This window comes from Corythoichthys intestinalis, chromosome 15, assembly GCF_030265065.1.
Source record: "Corythoichthys intestinalis isolate RoL2023-P3 chromosome 15, ASM3026506v1, whole genome shotgun sequence".
Lineage (NCBI taxonomy): Eukaryota > Metazoa > Chordata > Actinopteri > Syngnathiformes > Syngnathidae > Corythoichthys > Corythoichthys intestinalis.
Genome location: NC_080409.1, coordinates 49,870,381 through 49,885,875, shown reverse-complemented (window position 1 = coordinate 49,885,875; position 15,495 = coordinate 49,870,381). Strand labels below are relative to the sequence as shown.

The window sequence follows — 15,495 nt, the reverse complement described above, 5'->3', positions numbered from 1 at the left end:
AACATGATCGGAACAACCCTAATAAGAACTATATTTGTTTATTACAACAATAAATCCACATAATGGCATTAACATTATTAACATTCTTTCTGTGAAAGGGATCCACAGATAAAAAGACTTGTAATTCTTACAGGATAAATGTGAGTTTATATATTGTGACTAAATCTTGTCATCTAGTGTATTTGTTGAGCTTTCAGTAAATGATACTGTTGCGACTTAACTGTTCTGCCCAAATGCATGATGGGAAGTGGTGCAGCCATGACTTTGTGTGGTGACTGCAAATAGTATATCTTCTCTGCATTGAGAACAATACAGGGTGTTAAGAAAAATAAACTTCCGTCAGCCTTCCCCACCAAGAGATGTTAAAGCTTTTACCAAATAAAAGCACTGTCCCAATGAATGCTTGTATCTACTCTACTCACATGACGCTGCCTTTTAGATCTGTATATATGCTAAACAGCGCCTTTGTAGTCTATTCGCGGCAATGCGTGAGTGGGTTGTTGCATGCGTAAATTGCGTTAAATATTTTAACGTGATTAATTTTTAAAAATTAATTACCGCCCGTTAACGCGATAAATTTGACAGCCCTAATACTTTATATAAATTGTATACTATATGTATATTAAATATATATAAAGGTAGTCCCGGGGGTTACGAAGTACTCGACTTAGGCAATTTCACCTTTGTGATGCCGGAGTCTTGTCCGCTATTTTGTTTCCAGTCTTCTTTTTTATTATTTTTTTTTTTTTAGGCGCACAAACAGTACACTAATTGTTCCTCACAGTATCTTATTTTTTACTTTACTTTATCAACATGACTTGTTCTTTAGTCACTAATCATGAAGATTCGTAAAGTTTTTCAGTTTGACAGACAGCAAACAATTGTGCTTTTTGAAGCTTCTGGCTTCCTTCACATTTTTTTTAATTTGTAAAGCTGTAACACAAATGTACACGTCTATTCAAAACGACACGCATTTTAACAATAAAACACTCGACACAAAACGACTGGTATTCAAACGTCCATCTAGTCTGATCAATATGTACATTTAGTCAATTAAATTAGCCTAATTTGCTTACCAAAACTCTAGCTTAGCTAGCTTAAATGCTACGAATGCTAACGTACTTACAATTCTCATAGCAAATCGCTCACACGTAACTCCTCAAACAGTAGCTCTGAACTTGATTACAAATATATACACAAACATATATTAGATGAAGCAACTTACAGTCTTATGTGGGCCAAACCAGGGCATTTATCCATGTCAGATGTCTGAGTCTGCTCCTAAGTCATACAAGGCAACTGTCCAGCTAGACTCAACTCTGCCACCAGAGGGCAGTGTATCCTCCACCATTAAACAAAATACACTACTTTTGCACCCAGGACCCTTAAGTCAACCTTCCAGGGGGTAGCCGCCGTTAACAGAGCTCTAACTTTGCCCCTCGCAGGCGCCCCTGTTTCCGCAGGTCACCCGGCCATGCTGTCCGTAGCCCCGCCCGCATCCGGAATCCCGGCACCCGCTGCCGGCCCTCCGGCCCCTCCGCCGCCACCGGGTCCGCCGCCCCCGATGGCGGCGCCCCCGCCCGTGCCCCCTCCGTTACCCGCCGGCGGGGGGCCTCCCGGTGCTCCCCCCGGGATGCAGCAGCCTTCGGGGTTGGCGGCCGCGCTGGCTGGGGCCAAACTTCGGAAGGTTCAACGGGTGAGGACCTGGCTTCCCTTTTGGAAACACCTCAGCTGCTATATTAATGTCTCTATGATATTAGATACTTTATGGAGGGAATAAAAGAAAAGTCAACAAAACTTCTGCCTGTGTGTTTTTTAGGATGAGAGTAGTCCGCCAGGCTCTAGCGGCAAAAGTGACTCCAACCGATCTAGCGGTGGGAGTGGAGGTGGTGGCGAGGGTCTCATGCAGGAAATGAATGCCTTACTAGCTCGCAGGTAAGAAAAAAAAATTACACCATAAAACACAAAGTACAGTGATACCTCAAGATGAAAATTTAAATTAAGTCATCCCGGAATGGCTTTCGTTTAGGGATGTAACAGTACACACCAGTGTTGTTTTTGTAACACACAAATGTTCATCTATGTTCAAAACGACACGCATTTTGACAAGAAAACACCATACACAAAACAATTGGTGTTCAAACATCCATCTAGTCTGATCAATATGTAAATTTAATAGGTTAAATTAGCCTGGTTTGCCTAACAATTCTGCTAGCTTAAATGCTACGAATGCTAATGTGTTTACGATTCTCATAGCAAATCGTGCACACATAACTCCACAAACTGTAGCTCTAAACTTAATTACAAATGCATACACAAACATATATTAGCTGAAACAACTAACAACCTTATGTGTTAATATTATAGTATACTACTATATACTAGTGCTGTCAAACGATTAAAATTTTTAATCGAGTTAATTACAGCTTAAAAATTAATCACAATTAATCGCAATTCAAACCATCTATAAAATATGCCATATTTTTCTGTAAATTATTGTTGGAATGGAAAGATAAGACACAATATATACATTCAACATACGGTACATAAGGACTATTTGTTTATTATAACAATAAATCAACAAGATGGCATTAACATTATTAACATTCTGTTAAAGCGATCCATGGATAGAAAGACTTGTAGTTCTTAAAAGAAAAATGTGAGTACAAGTTAGAGAAATTTTATATTAAAACCCCTCTCAATGTTTTCATTTTAATAAAATTTGTAGGGCTGCAGCTATCTATTATTTTAGTAGTCGATTAATCGATGAACCAGTTAGTTCGAATAATCGAGTAATCGGATAAGGAACATGACAAATTAAAATACCCTAAACTGAGCCTCAAGCTTAAATGCTATGAAATGCTAACATTTTTTTCCAATACTTTTAACAAATGGTTCTGACTCATATTCCCACAAAAAACGGCTATACATATAAACTAAATTATGAATGCATTAAAAAACATTAGCACAAACAAAAACTTAGCTTATGTTGAGCTTAACAGGGGGCAGTTGGATTCAGCCATGTGAAATGAGGCAGACCAGAGGGCAATCTATCCACCCTAATCAATAAACTAAGTGTAAACACTTTCAAAATAAACCATTACAACGCCACTTTAATTAAACGAATACTCGAAGCAACAAAATTTAATTCGAATATTTTTTTCTACTCGAATACTCGAGTTAATCGATTAATTGTTGCAGCACTAAAAATTTGTAAAATTTTCAATCAAAAAATAAACTAGTAGCCCGCCATTGTTGATGTCAATAATTACTTACACAATGCTCATGGATGCTGAAGCCTATAAAATCAGTCACTCCCAAGCGCCAGCAGAGGGCGGCAAAACTCCATAAAACACAACAAGTGAGCGTTTCACTGTGTACTGTCATTTAAATCTCTCTGAGCGGGGCATCTGCGTTAATTGCGTCAAATATTTTAACGTGATAAATTTTTTAAAAATTGATTAACGCCCGTTAACGCGATAATTTTGACAGCCCTACTATATACTTTAATAATTATAATAATTATTCATTGCCAATCAGATTTTTCATAAAAGGTGTCATTTTAAAGCTATTCTTAGTGAAGAATCTGAATTCTGAAGCATGTGGGATTAACTCCAGAAATCTTTATTTATATGACGAACATGATGTGCTTTTATTTTGAAATGTTCACAAAAAAGCACTTTTCGTCATTGCATGTGGTGTCAGTAATAGATTTTTTTTTTCTTTTTTTTGTTTGCAAATGCTAGCGATTTTTCATGTTTGAAATGTCACCTTTAAACCGCAAGTTTGCGTGTTGGAGAAGACTGCCAATGTTTATAGCAGAATAAAGTAGGTTGTCTTTTTTCCCCATTAGCCGCAATGTAGCAATGCTAACATTTACAGTGTTTAATATAGATGTGTTTCCTTATTTTGTATGTCTGACCTTTAATTTTACGGTGTGCTGATGACCAGTAAACATCTGTGAAAGGAACTGGAGTCTCGAATGCCATCAACACGCACTCACGCGGTGATAAAACGCAGCTGTGAAAATTACCGCCCTCATTTTTATTTACTGTATGATAAATTGACTTCTTGCATAACGCGACTTAGCAACTTCAATAAAAAACTTCGTTAGTTGGATGGACTTACGATCTGCCAGCTTGTTGTCTCCTGTCATCTTCCAACATTACAACTGGGTGACGGCGCTTTAGATGTTCATTCACAGCAGACCTGCAGCCAAGCTTGGCATTGAAGAGACAGGACAAAACAGTGTACCCTCCTAGTTTCGTTGAAATAAGTCAATGTTTTGGTGCGCTTTTTTGGCTTTGTGCCGCTTTCCCCGCTTGCATACTGAGCTTCCGACATTCTCAGCTTTCCACGCATATTTTTTATTTTTAACCCTTCATTAACCAAAGGCGGGATGTCGTTGGGAAAGCTCTAGTGCGGATGCTAGCTAACACATGCTAACCATTTCTATTGGTGTTATTGCTGTATTACCAGCTGATTGTAATCGCGGATTTATGTTACTGTGAATAGAACTGTCATTGTTCTAATGAGGAGGAGACTGACTTATTTCATTTTCATTTTTAGTTTCACTATGCAAAGCGTTGATGTCAGGCTCAGGAACACTTCAATGAAGGCAGCCAAACACAGACTTCTGACATCATCCTTTCAGAGTTTAGCTCGCTGTCTAACTTGACTGAGCACCAACATCTTAGCGAGGACAAGCGCATTCATGGCGCCGCTCTTAAAATTTTCTGCGAGTGGGAATCACGTATCTTTTACTGTATATAGTATCTCTCGTGTCTAGAATAGTTTCGTAGGTCAAGGTACCACTTTACATTTCTCCCTGCCTATTAGTATCCCGTCAGACATTTTCTTGGACACCACTTTTATTTTATAACTCATGTGTTGTTTCCTTTCCTTTAGACGAAAAGCTTCTGAGAAACCGGATGAAGTGAGTCTTAATATTACTACTATACATTCAGATTTTCTCACCAAAAAAGTAGCCTCCATGATGAAGACAACATTTATTTTCTTAATTGCAGGATGACTCTGGTAGTCGTGGATCTGGTCAGAATTCAACAGGTATTTTGTGTCCAACTGATGTACAGTATCTTCAACTGTGGCCAAATATGGCTAATTTTTAGACAACGGTGAAAATATGGTTGTTTTTACAAAATAGTTTGACAAACTGGGCTAATATCAAATCTAAAGCCATCGTTCGCCCAGTCAAAATGGACTGGATGTCTATCACCGTCAATGGCAACCTATGAGTTAACCCTGAAATCCTAAGCATAAACTGTTATCAAAAATCCCTGACCTCTAACCTGCCTGGCTACCCAACACTAACTACGGTAATCCTGAAACACAAATTTCCTAAACCGTAAGAAAACCCAAATGTAAACCGTGTGAACTATTAAAAAATAAGTTCAAATGGATTGGACATTCCAAAACCTTTGTCTGTTAAAAAAAAAATGAACACATTTTAATTGCAGGTTATGTTTCACCAGCTAAATTGATGCACACTTTAGTTTAGCTAACGGCTACTGAAATGGAGTAATCTGATTCAATAAGCATATTTCCTAAAAAAAACAAATAAATAATTTTTACTCACAAGTTATGTTCCAAACCTGAAACCTTTTCTTAGTTGAAAAATGTTCTGTTAAACCGGAAAAATTGAAGGACACCTTAGCTAGGCTAACGGCTACTGAAACGGAGTAATCCGATTGCATTAATAGCAATTTTTTTCTAAAAACAAATCCCAAATTTTATTCACAGGTAACGTTCCACACACAGAACCTTTGTCAGTGAATAATTTTTTGCTACACCGGCTAAATTGATGCTCATGTTAGCTTAGCTAACAGCGACCGAAATTGAGTAATCTGACTGAATAAGCATTTTTTCTCGAAAACCAAATGAATAATTTTTATTCACAAGTTATGTTCCAAACCTGAAACCTTTTCTTAGTTAAAAAATGTTCTATTAAACCGGAAAAATTGAAGGACACCTTAGCTAGGCTAACGGCTATTGAAACGGAGTAATCCGATTGAATTAGCAATTTTTTTCTAAAAACTAATCACAAATTTTATTCACAGGTTACGTTCCACACACAGAACCTTTGTCAGTGAATAATTTTTTGCTACACCGGCTAAATTGATGCACAAGTTAGCTTAGCTAACACCTACCGAAATGGAGTAATCTGACTGAATAAGCATTTTTTCTCGAAAACCAAATTAATAATATTTATTCACAAGTTATGTTCCAAACCTGAAACCTTTTCTTAGTTGAAAAATGTTCTGTTAAACCGGATAAATTGAAGCACACGTTAGCTAGGCTAACGGCTACTGAAATGGAGTAATCCGATTGAATTAGCAATTTTTTTCTAAAAACTAATCACAAATTTTATTCACAGGTTACGTTCCACACACAGAATCTTTGTCAGTGAATAATTTTTTGCTACACCGGCTAAATTGATGCACACGTTAGCTTACCTAACAGCTACCGAAATGGAGATATCCCATAAATAATTACATTTCCATCTACCAAATAATTCCTTAATTTAAAAAAAAATGTTTGTGTTTCTGCAAATACTGTAGTGCTCTCATATAAACTATTTTTCAGAAGAAATATGTGCACTTTGCTGAGTTTTTTTAGTCTTTCGACCATTTCAGTTCTGGACTGCTGCTAAGAAAATTCCTAGAATGGCACTTTTACTTCAGATAATTGTTATTTTATATACACTAAAATCCTTTCAATTTTAAAAACCAATGTAACTTTATGAGACAAATATTTATTTGCGATTTAAATACGGTTTATGAAGAATAATTCATTACTGCAATTACAAAGGCTTCAAGTGACTAAATCAAATGTCCCGTTCTTAGTAAAAACAGCAACGGTGCCACATATTTGCGAGTCCCTTTGTCTCCATTTTTAGATGCTATGAAGAAGCCGTGGGAGAGATCCAACTCTGCAGAGAAGTCCTCACTGGTTTCAAGGTGCGAACTCCGCAACTGACATGCAAGAGCTGATTTGATCTACTAACAGAGTTTCTGCTCTTGTGTTGTAGAGTCAGACCTATCGGCAGCACTAGTGAATCGGACACCGAATTCGACAGGATGAAACAGGTTGGTCTTACGCTGGCTTTTACAACTCTTACAGTGGTGTCATAAGACCGTCATGACGATGGCATGACGTTGTCATGAGCATTAATGAATGCCTATAACAGGTGTCATTAAGTGCCATCTGTCAAATTATGTCACATTTGAATGGATGTAAAAGACATAAATGGAATTTTATATGCAGACAAAATTTTCCAGATGACACTAAGGCTAGGTTCATACCGCAGGTCTTAATGGACAAATCCAATTTTTTCGTGTTTTTCCAGCTCGAGTGAGGCATTAACGGGATAAGTCGCATAGAACTGGACCATTTCAAATCCGATCGTGGTCATGTTCGTATGTGGTTAAAATCCGATCTGATTTTCCAGAGTGTGGCTGCGCTCCGAACTGTCAAGTCCCCCAAATCGGGATTCATGCAGCAATTATGTCAGCAAAGAGCGAGAAAGGCAGGAGTTGGATCTGTGCATTAGCGTTAGCGCGTAGTTTGAAATCGGCTTTTAGGGAAGAGGCGGGCTTCGACCACAGTTATAAAAAAAATAAAATGGGGCTAAAAAATGATAAGCCTGAGAATGCTCACAGGGTACCCGCGGGTTATTAAAAGTATTAAAAAAGCATTGAATTTAGTTTTCCAATATTAAAAGTATTAAATTAGCTGTCGTAAGTCTGGATTTTTTTCACCCTGGTTTTAATTTTGAAGAACATCTCAGTGCAACCTAAATTATATCCGTGACGAAGTTTTTTTAAAAAATTATTAATCCATAACGAAGATGACGCGTAGAATTTTTACGATGCACTGCACTACAAATCATAATGCACCTCGTGCGTGCGCGCTGTTAGCATCATTAGCATCAACATCACAACAGCAGGCAATCGCACAGTACTGTGTGCTATTGTAAGGAACTGCTTGGATACCTTAGTTGTTATGTTCGACGAAAGCCTCAACAAGACAACCAAGTCCAAACAGTTGGACCAGCATGTGAGGTATTGGATCGGCAACCAAGTCGCATCCAGATACTTTGGGTCACAGTTTATGGGTCATGCGAAGGCAGTGGACCTGCTTAACATTTCAAAGTAAGTTGCCAATTTCTCCAATTAAAATGTGTTAGATGCAATAATAATTTCTGCACGGTTTGCCTTTCGAATGAATGTGAATTTCGTAGTTTTAACTTAAGAGTTAGCCATGTTCAATGGGGTATTGGCAGGTGCACTAGCCTAAGAATGGATAAACCGGAGTCGTAGATCCACCCTCACCCTCAGATACACAACACGGTTGACACTATTATTGGAACGAGTGCGGGGTAACGTTGATCTGAATAACATGGCATGGTGACAGGCAAATTATAAGGTAGGTGATAGTAAAACACCTCCTGGTATATTTAAATGTTTTTCTTGATTGAATAAGAGTATGGATTTTCTCTATCTGATTAAAAGAAATGTCTTCAATAGCTAACAAAGGATTAACATGTGTTTTGTATACTTCTTGTAATGTGATTAGAAAAAAAAAACAATTATCAAGGGAAATGGTCATGTGTAGCTTTTTTATTTTGTGGTAATTAAAGGTAAACTACTGCCATTTAGTGACTGTTTTTTGAACTTTTACTGCCAATTGCAAGATTTTCCCAAGCACTTTACAGTTAAGGTGACCAACTTGACAATCACCAGTTAAGGTGACCAACTTGACAATCACCAACCTACCACCTTGACTAGGTCCTCTTAAAAGGGAAACCTGTTGTATTGCAAATGTAATTTCTGAAGTTACTTTAATGTAAAATCCATTTTATCCTGTGGGGAAAAAATCTGAAAGACCTTATATTTAAATGTGTTTTAATTGTATCTTTAGCAAATGTGCATTCTTTTGTCAAACACACTTAGTAATTGAGGTTAAATTTGATGTTCAGTGCTTTATTTTTTTAATATGATTCAATATTATCTAAAAACATGGGTGCGAGAAAAGTATTAATTTTCAGTTGAAATGGCATTAAAAAAGGTCTTAAAAGTCTTGAATTTAGATTTATCAATCCTGGGGGGACCCTGGCTCAGTTTTCTTTCTGTGCGCCAAATGAGCAATATTTCAATCTTGCTTACATGACTGAGAGTATAAGGGGCTGCTAGTCACGTCATCACTCGAAATTAATATCTCAAGACCCGCATTAACTTCATAATAGACCCGAAGGGGTGCCATTTGTTTGCGCTACGTTTGCGCTAGTTGTTGGGACACCCCTCTGTTATTGAGGAGTTGGTACGCTCTGTCAGCTTGGAATGTTGGATACAGAAAAGCTGCGAGTGAAGTCATCACTCGAAATTAATATGTCAAATTCTCACAGCAGCACAAACGAAACTTTTTACAGCACAAACGTAGTAAAAACGATTGACATCATTTTTAAGCCAAATGGGGGGCTGGTTGACCTCAGATTGACCAATAAAAGAATTGTAAATATCTCAAAAACGATAGCAGCACAAACTAAACTTTTTATAGCACAAACGTTGCATAAATGATTGACATCATTTTAAGAGAAATTTGCGTCTGATGGTGGCCCAACTTCACAGAAGTCCTCCCCCTTTCCCATGTTTAGCATTTTGTAATAATTAATCAATAGTTGACATTTGACTTTTGCTAAAATGAACTCCGAATTTGCTTTTCTCGCAGGAGATTTTGGATGAAGTCGTACGCGAGTTGCATAAAGTGAAGGATGAAATCATTCATGGTAAGTACTTATTTAAGCAAGGGTTTGTTAAATTGAAATATGTCTCTCTCCGGTGGACAATATGCGTATTTTATCAAAGTTTTTAATGTACTGTATCTACAGGTAGTCCCTGCGTTAAGAATGTTGCGTTCCTATGCTGGCAATGTAACCAGAATTTCCGCCTAGGTCGGAATTAACCCTTTAAAAGTAACCCTGAATACCCACTAAATCTCAAAATAACCATCCAAGAACATGTATTATATGTCATTGTAATGTCCTTGCCAAGATATTGCAGCTAAGACCTAGCTAGACAATGAGCTAAGCTCCGAAATGATGATGTCAGAGGTCCGTTTTAGCTTGCTGACTTTATTCACCTGCTCATGACATCAACACTTGCAGAATAAAACTAAAATAAAAATGAAATTAAATCAGTTTCATCTTCAATAAAAGCAATTCAATGCTTATACAGCAATAACAATCCACACAAACGATTAGCATGTATCAGTTAGCATCCGCACATCATCATAAACTCAGAAACTGCACAATGAACAGTGGAAAAGATGTTATACTGTATACAGGTGTATGCTTCACAAGGAACAAATGCAGCCATCTCTCGTATGGCACGTGCGCTAACTATTTCCTTGTTTTTCCCTCAGCCATCAGACAAGAAATTGGCCGGATTAGCACATCCTAATCGTAGCCGAGGGACGTTCGGAAGGAGAGCACGAGGGCAAGGAGGACGTGGGACGGACCCGCTAAGAGCTCCCCCAAGAATGTTCTCTCAATGTTTCTGTGAGGTCTCGTCGCAGAGATGTTGCGTCAACATTTGATTCTGCCGGACAGCAAAGTGGACGTAAAAGAGCGAGACGAAACTCGAAGAGAGGACGAACTGCCGTACGCGGTCGGGTGTCGTGCTCGTGCGTGCGCCTCTCCGCTCGAGACGACTCGGTGTTGCCACGTTTTCTTCTGTTCTGTCTTCAAAGGAAAATATTTTTGGTTTTTCTAAGTTTGTACTTGTTGTATTATTTAAAACCCTGTGCTCACGTTGACGGCGACGAGTATTTCAGAAAGAGAAACGGAAACTTGCACACCATCTGTGTCGACCTTTTATACTTTATTCTCTGTTCATTTGACCCCAGACCATTTGTTTAAAAGAACAAAAAAGAAAAAGCACAAAATTGGCCAAATGGTTCCTGGTGATGATGTTTTCATCGCCATGTTCACACTGGTGTGGTGCGTCTGACTTTTTCTTCCCGCACAAGTAGCCGATGAACATATACCTTCTCCTACACTGCAATGGCCACGCCACTGAGCAGTCATCCGCTTGCTAAAAAGCCCTCAGGGGTAAGGTCAGTTTTTTTAAGCATCTTAGGGTATTTCAGACATCTACGGAGCCCCTAAAGGGACATGGTCAAAAATTTTAAAAAACGTAGTATGCGGTGTGCACCAAATAGTATGTGGTGCGCACCAACATATATAGACACAGGATTTAGTTGAGCTTTACTCCAATCTTGGACTGAACTAAAGATAATACTGCATTACTTGCACATCGTCACCATTACATTGTCCCGGAACGCACGAGAAACAATCTGGTGCACACCACAAACAGTCTGGTGCGCGCCAGATAGTATGTAGTGCGCACCAAATAGTATGTAGACCACACGAGAAACTATCTGGTGCGCGCCAGATAGTATGTGGTGCGCTCCAGAAACAATTTAGTGAGCAGCAGATGGGATGTGGTAGGCACCAGAAACTGTCTTGTGCGCACCAGAAACAGTCTAGTGCGCACCAGATAGTATGTGGAGTGCACCAGAAACCGTCTGGTGCGCACCAGATAGTAAGTGGAGCGCACCACAAACAGTCTGGTGCGCACCAGATAGTATGTGGAGCCCACCTGAAACAGTCTGGTGAGCACCAGATAGTATGTGTTGGGCACCAGAAAACATCTGGTGAGCACAAGATAGTATTTAGTGGGCACCAGACTGTTTCTGGTGCACTCCACATATTATCTGGTGCGCACCAGATAGTTTCTGGTGCCATACTAGCTTGTGATCACCAGATGGTTTCTGGTGCCCAACACATACTACCAGATAGTATGCTGTGTGAAACCAGATAATATGTGTTGGGCACCAGAAACCATCTGGTGAGCACAAGATAGTATTTGGTGGGCACCAGACTGTTTCTGGTGCAATCCACATACTATCTAGTGCGCACCAGACTTTCTGGTGCACACCAGATAGTTTCTGGTGCCTACCACATACTATCTTGTGCTCACCAGATGGTTTCTGGTGCCCAAAACTCACTATCTGGTGCGTACCAGGTAGTATGCTTTGTGAAACCAGATAATATGTGGAGCGCACCAGAGACAATCTAGTCCGCACCACATAGTATGTGGTGCCCACCAGAAAAGAAAACCAGAAACAGTATGGTGCGCACCAGGAAGTATGTGGAGTGCACGTGGTGGGCACAAGAAACTGTCTGGTGAGCACCACTTAGTTTCTGGTGCCCACCACATACTGAGCACAAGATAGTATGTGGTGGGCACCAGAAACTATCTGGTGGGAACAGATAGTATGCTGTGTGAAACTAGATAATATGTAGAGCGCACCAGAGACAATCTAGTGCGCACCACATAGTATGTGGTGCCCACCAGATTGTTAAAATTTATTTCATTTCTGTCTGCGCTCCACATACTATCTGCTGCACACATCATACTATCTGGTGCGCACTAGATAGGATGTGGGGCGCACCAGAAACTACATGGTGGGCACCAGCTAGTATGTGGAGCACACCAGAAACAATTTGGTGCGCACCAGAAACAATCTAGTGCGCACCAGATAGTATGTGGTGGGCACCAGAAACTACCTGGTGAGCACCAGATAGTATGTAGTGGGCACCAGAAACTACCTGGTGAGCACAAGATAGTATGTGGTGGGCACCAGAAACAGTCTGGTGTGCACCAGATAGTATATGGAGTGCACCACAAACAGTCTGGTGCGCACCAGATAGTATGTAGAGCCCATCAGAAACAGTCCGGTGCGCACCAGACAGTATGTGGTGGGCACCAGAAACTATCCGGTGAGCACAAGATAGTATGTGATGGGCACCAGAAACTCTCTGGTGAGCACAAGATAGTATGTGGTGGGCACCAGAAACTATCTGGTGAGCACAAGATAGTATGTGGTGGGCAACCAGAAACTATCTGGTGCGCACCAGATAGTATGTGGAGCCCATCAGAAACAGTCCGGTGCGCACCAGACAGTATGTGGTGGGCACCAGAAACTCTCTGGTGAGCACAAGATAGTATGTGGTGGGCACCAGAAACTATCTGGTGAGCACAAGATAGTATGTGGTGGGCAACCAGAAACTATCTGGTGCGCACAAGATTGTATGTGGTGGGCACCAGAAACTATCTGGTGCGTACCAGATGGTATGCTGTGTGAAACCAGATAATATGTGGAGCGCACCATATTAAAATCTGGTTAGCACCAGACAGTATGTGGAGCGCTGGTGCGCACCAGATTGTTAAAATTTATTTTATTTCTGTCTATATCCCTTGAAGGGCTCCGTAGAAATCACACAAATGAGTTTTTCAGTGAATAGGTTAAAAATGGATTCACATTCATTCAAGTTCACGAAATTTCCTGTTTTTTGCGTGCTGTATTGGTGACAGCAAAGGTATTTTTTTCTGACATGGTCCCAGAATGGTTCCCCATCCCTACTAAGTGCTCAGTGGTGTTTAAAAAAAAAAAAAAATAATGACTAACAGTGTCATTGTTTTTCATCCATCCTATGTTGGTGCTCCAATTATGCATGAATCCCAAGTTTCTACCAATTTATTTGGTTCAACTGAGAAAACAAAAAAGGTGCGTTTACAATAGTGTTTCGTTTCCATGATGAATCCCTTTCTCTGTGTACGAGATGATGCTGTTAATGGTAGCTAAGTGGGGGGTGAGTAATTTTGGGGGGAGGGGGGACTTTTGAGGATGTTTTTCTGGCAATATGCAAAGTTAGCTGGGAAGAATGTGCAAAAAAATGGATGTGATGGTAGCTCAAAGTGTCTTTGCAGGAGTTTGGATTGTTGCACTCGCATTGTCTGCTCTCAGCGACATTCTCATTAAATAAAGAAATCAAAAACCTGTATGTTAAAAGTCATTCATGCCTACACTCACAGTAATTTAGATTCATCTTTTAGCCTTTTTTGTGGTGTATATATACATTATATACATACATACAGTACATTAGCATAGCATTCACATTAGCATTAATTTTAGCATAGCAAGTGTCCTAAACTGTAGTGTTGTTTTGTTAGCGCCGGCTACGGCTTACAAAAGTCGTGCTCCGTGCTTCCGGTTGCAAAATATAACCATTGGAAAACCTTCAGGAAGTTGGCGTTGTCCTTGTCGACGCTACAATATGTGCTTGTCCGTCAATGTTCGTTTGAAAATGTTTGGAAAGTCATTTTTTATTTTTAAATTTTTACAGACTGCAACACTTTGAATAGGGCTGCAGCTGTCAATTATTTTAGTGGTCGATTAATTTTTCAATTTGTTAGTTCAAATAATTGGATTAGGAACATTTAATGCATTGCTGAATTAATTTTAAGAAGATGTAAAACAAAGGCTTGCTAAGATTGCACTTTCATAACAGCATTAAATGCAAATACAAAAGATAATTCCTGAATGTTTCTTCAAACTATGCAGATTTGCACTTTCATTTAGAGAAAGAAGAACAACTAACTTGCATAGAAAATGTCCGCTGACTGAAATGCTATAAAATGTTAACAGTTTTACATTGCTCTTAACAAGTCATTCAAACAAATATTCCCACAAAAAACACCTAAATATACCTATAAACTAAATTACAAATGCATTAAAAACATATTAGCTCAAACAAAAACTTACCTTTTGTTGGTCTTAACTGGTAGCAGCTGAATTCAGCCATTTTAAATGAGTTATGTCATTTTCACTGTTGCCAATTGAGGGCAGTGTATCCACCCAAATTACCAAATCAATAAAACTAAATGCAGACACTTTCAAAACAAACCATTACAGCGCAGCACTCATTAAACGAATACTCGAAGCAGCAAAATTTGATTAGAAGCTTTTTTGTACTCGAATTACTCGAGTTAATCGATTAATCGTTGCATCACTATATTATACATACATACATACATACATACTGTATACAGTGGGGCAAATAAGTATTTAGTCAACCACCAATTGTGCAAGTTCTCCTACTTGTCAAGATTAGAGAGGCCTGTAATTGTCAACATGGATAAACCTCACCCATGAGAGACAGAATGTGGGGGGGGGGGGGGGGGGGACAGAAAATCACATTGTTTGATTTTTAAAGAATTTATTTCCAAATTAGAGGGGAAAAAAAGTATTTGGTCACCTACAAACAAGCAAGATTTCGGGCTGTCCGAGAGGTCTAACTTCTTCTAACGAGGTCCCACTCGTTACCTGTATTAATGGCACCTGTTTTAACTCATTATTGGTATAAAAGACACCTGTCCACAATCTCAGTCAGTCACACACCAAACTCCACTATGGCCAAGACCAAAGAGCAATCGAAGGACACCAGAGACAAAATTGTAGACCTGCACCAGGCTGGGAAGACTGAATCCGCTATAGGTAAAACGCTTGGTGTAAAGAAGTCAACTGTGGGACCAATTATTAGAAAATGGAAGACATACAAGAACATTGATA

General features: G+C 39.3%; 1 protein-coding gene across 7 annotated transcripts in view; it reads left to right on the top strand.

Annotated features, from left to right (window-relative positions):
* evla (Enah/Vasp-like a) overlaps positions 1 to 14,380 on the top strand; it is a 228,790-nt gene extending 214,410 nt beyond the window's left edge. For 2 of the 7 annotated variants that reach the window (XM_057859989.1, XM_057859988.1), the window contains exons 7-14: positions 1,446 to 1,696; positions 1,820 to 1,935; positions 4,909 to 4,936; positions 5,028 to 5,067; positions 6,917 to 6,977; positions 7,049 to 7,106; positions 9,748 to 9,805; positions 10,441 to 14,377. In XM_057859989.1, the coding sequence (XP_057715972.1) occupies positions 1,446 to 1,696; positions 1,820 to 1,935; positions 4,909 to 4,936; positions 5,028 to 5,067; positions 6,917 to 6,977; positions 7,049 to 7,106; positions 9,748 to 9,805; positions 10,441 to 10,478 (650 nt within the window). In that variant the 3' untranslated portion in view covers positions 10,479 to 14,377. Of the gene's footprint in view, positions 1 to 1,445; positions 1,697 to 1,819; positions 1,936 to 4,908; positions 4,937 to 5,027; positions 5,068 to 6,916; positions 6,978 to 7,048; positions 7,107 to 9,747; positions 9,806 to 10,440 lie in introns of all 7 variants that reach the window. The other 5 variants (XM_057859985.1, XM_057859983.1, XM_057859986.1 and 2 more) reach the window with 5 other exon arrangements.
* The last annotated feature ends 1,115 nt before the right edge of the window (positions 14,381 to 15,495 follow it).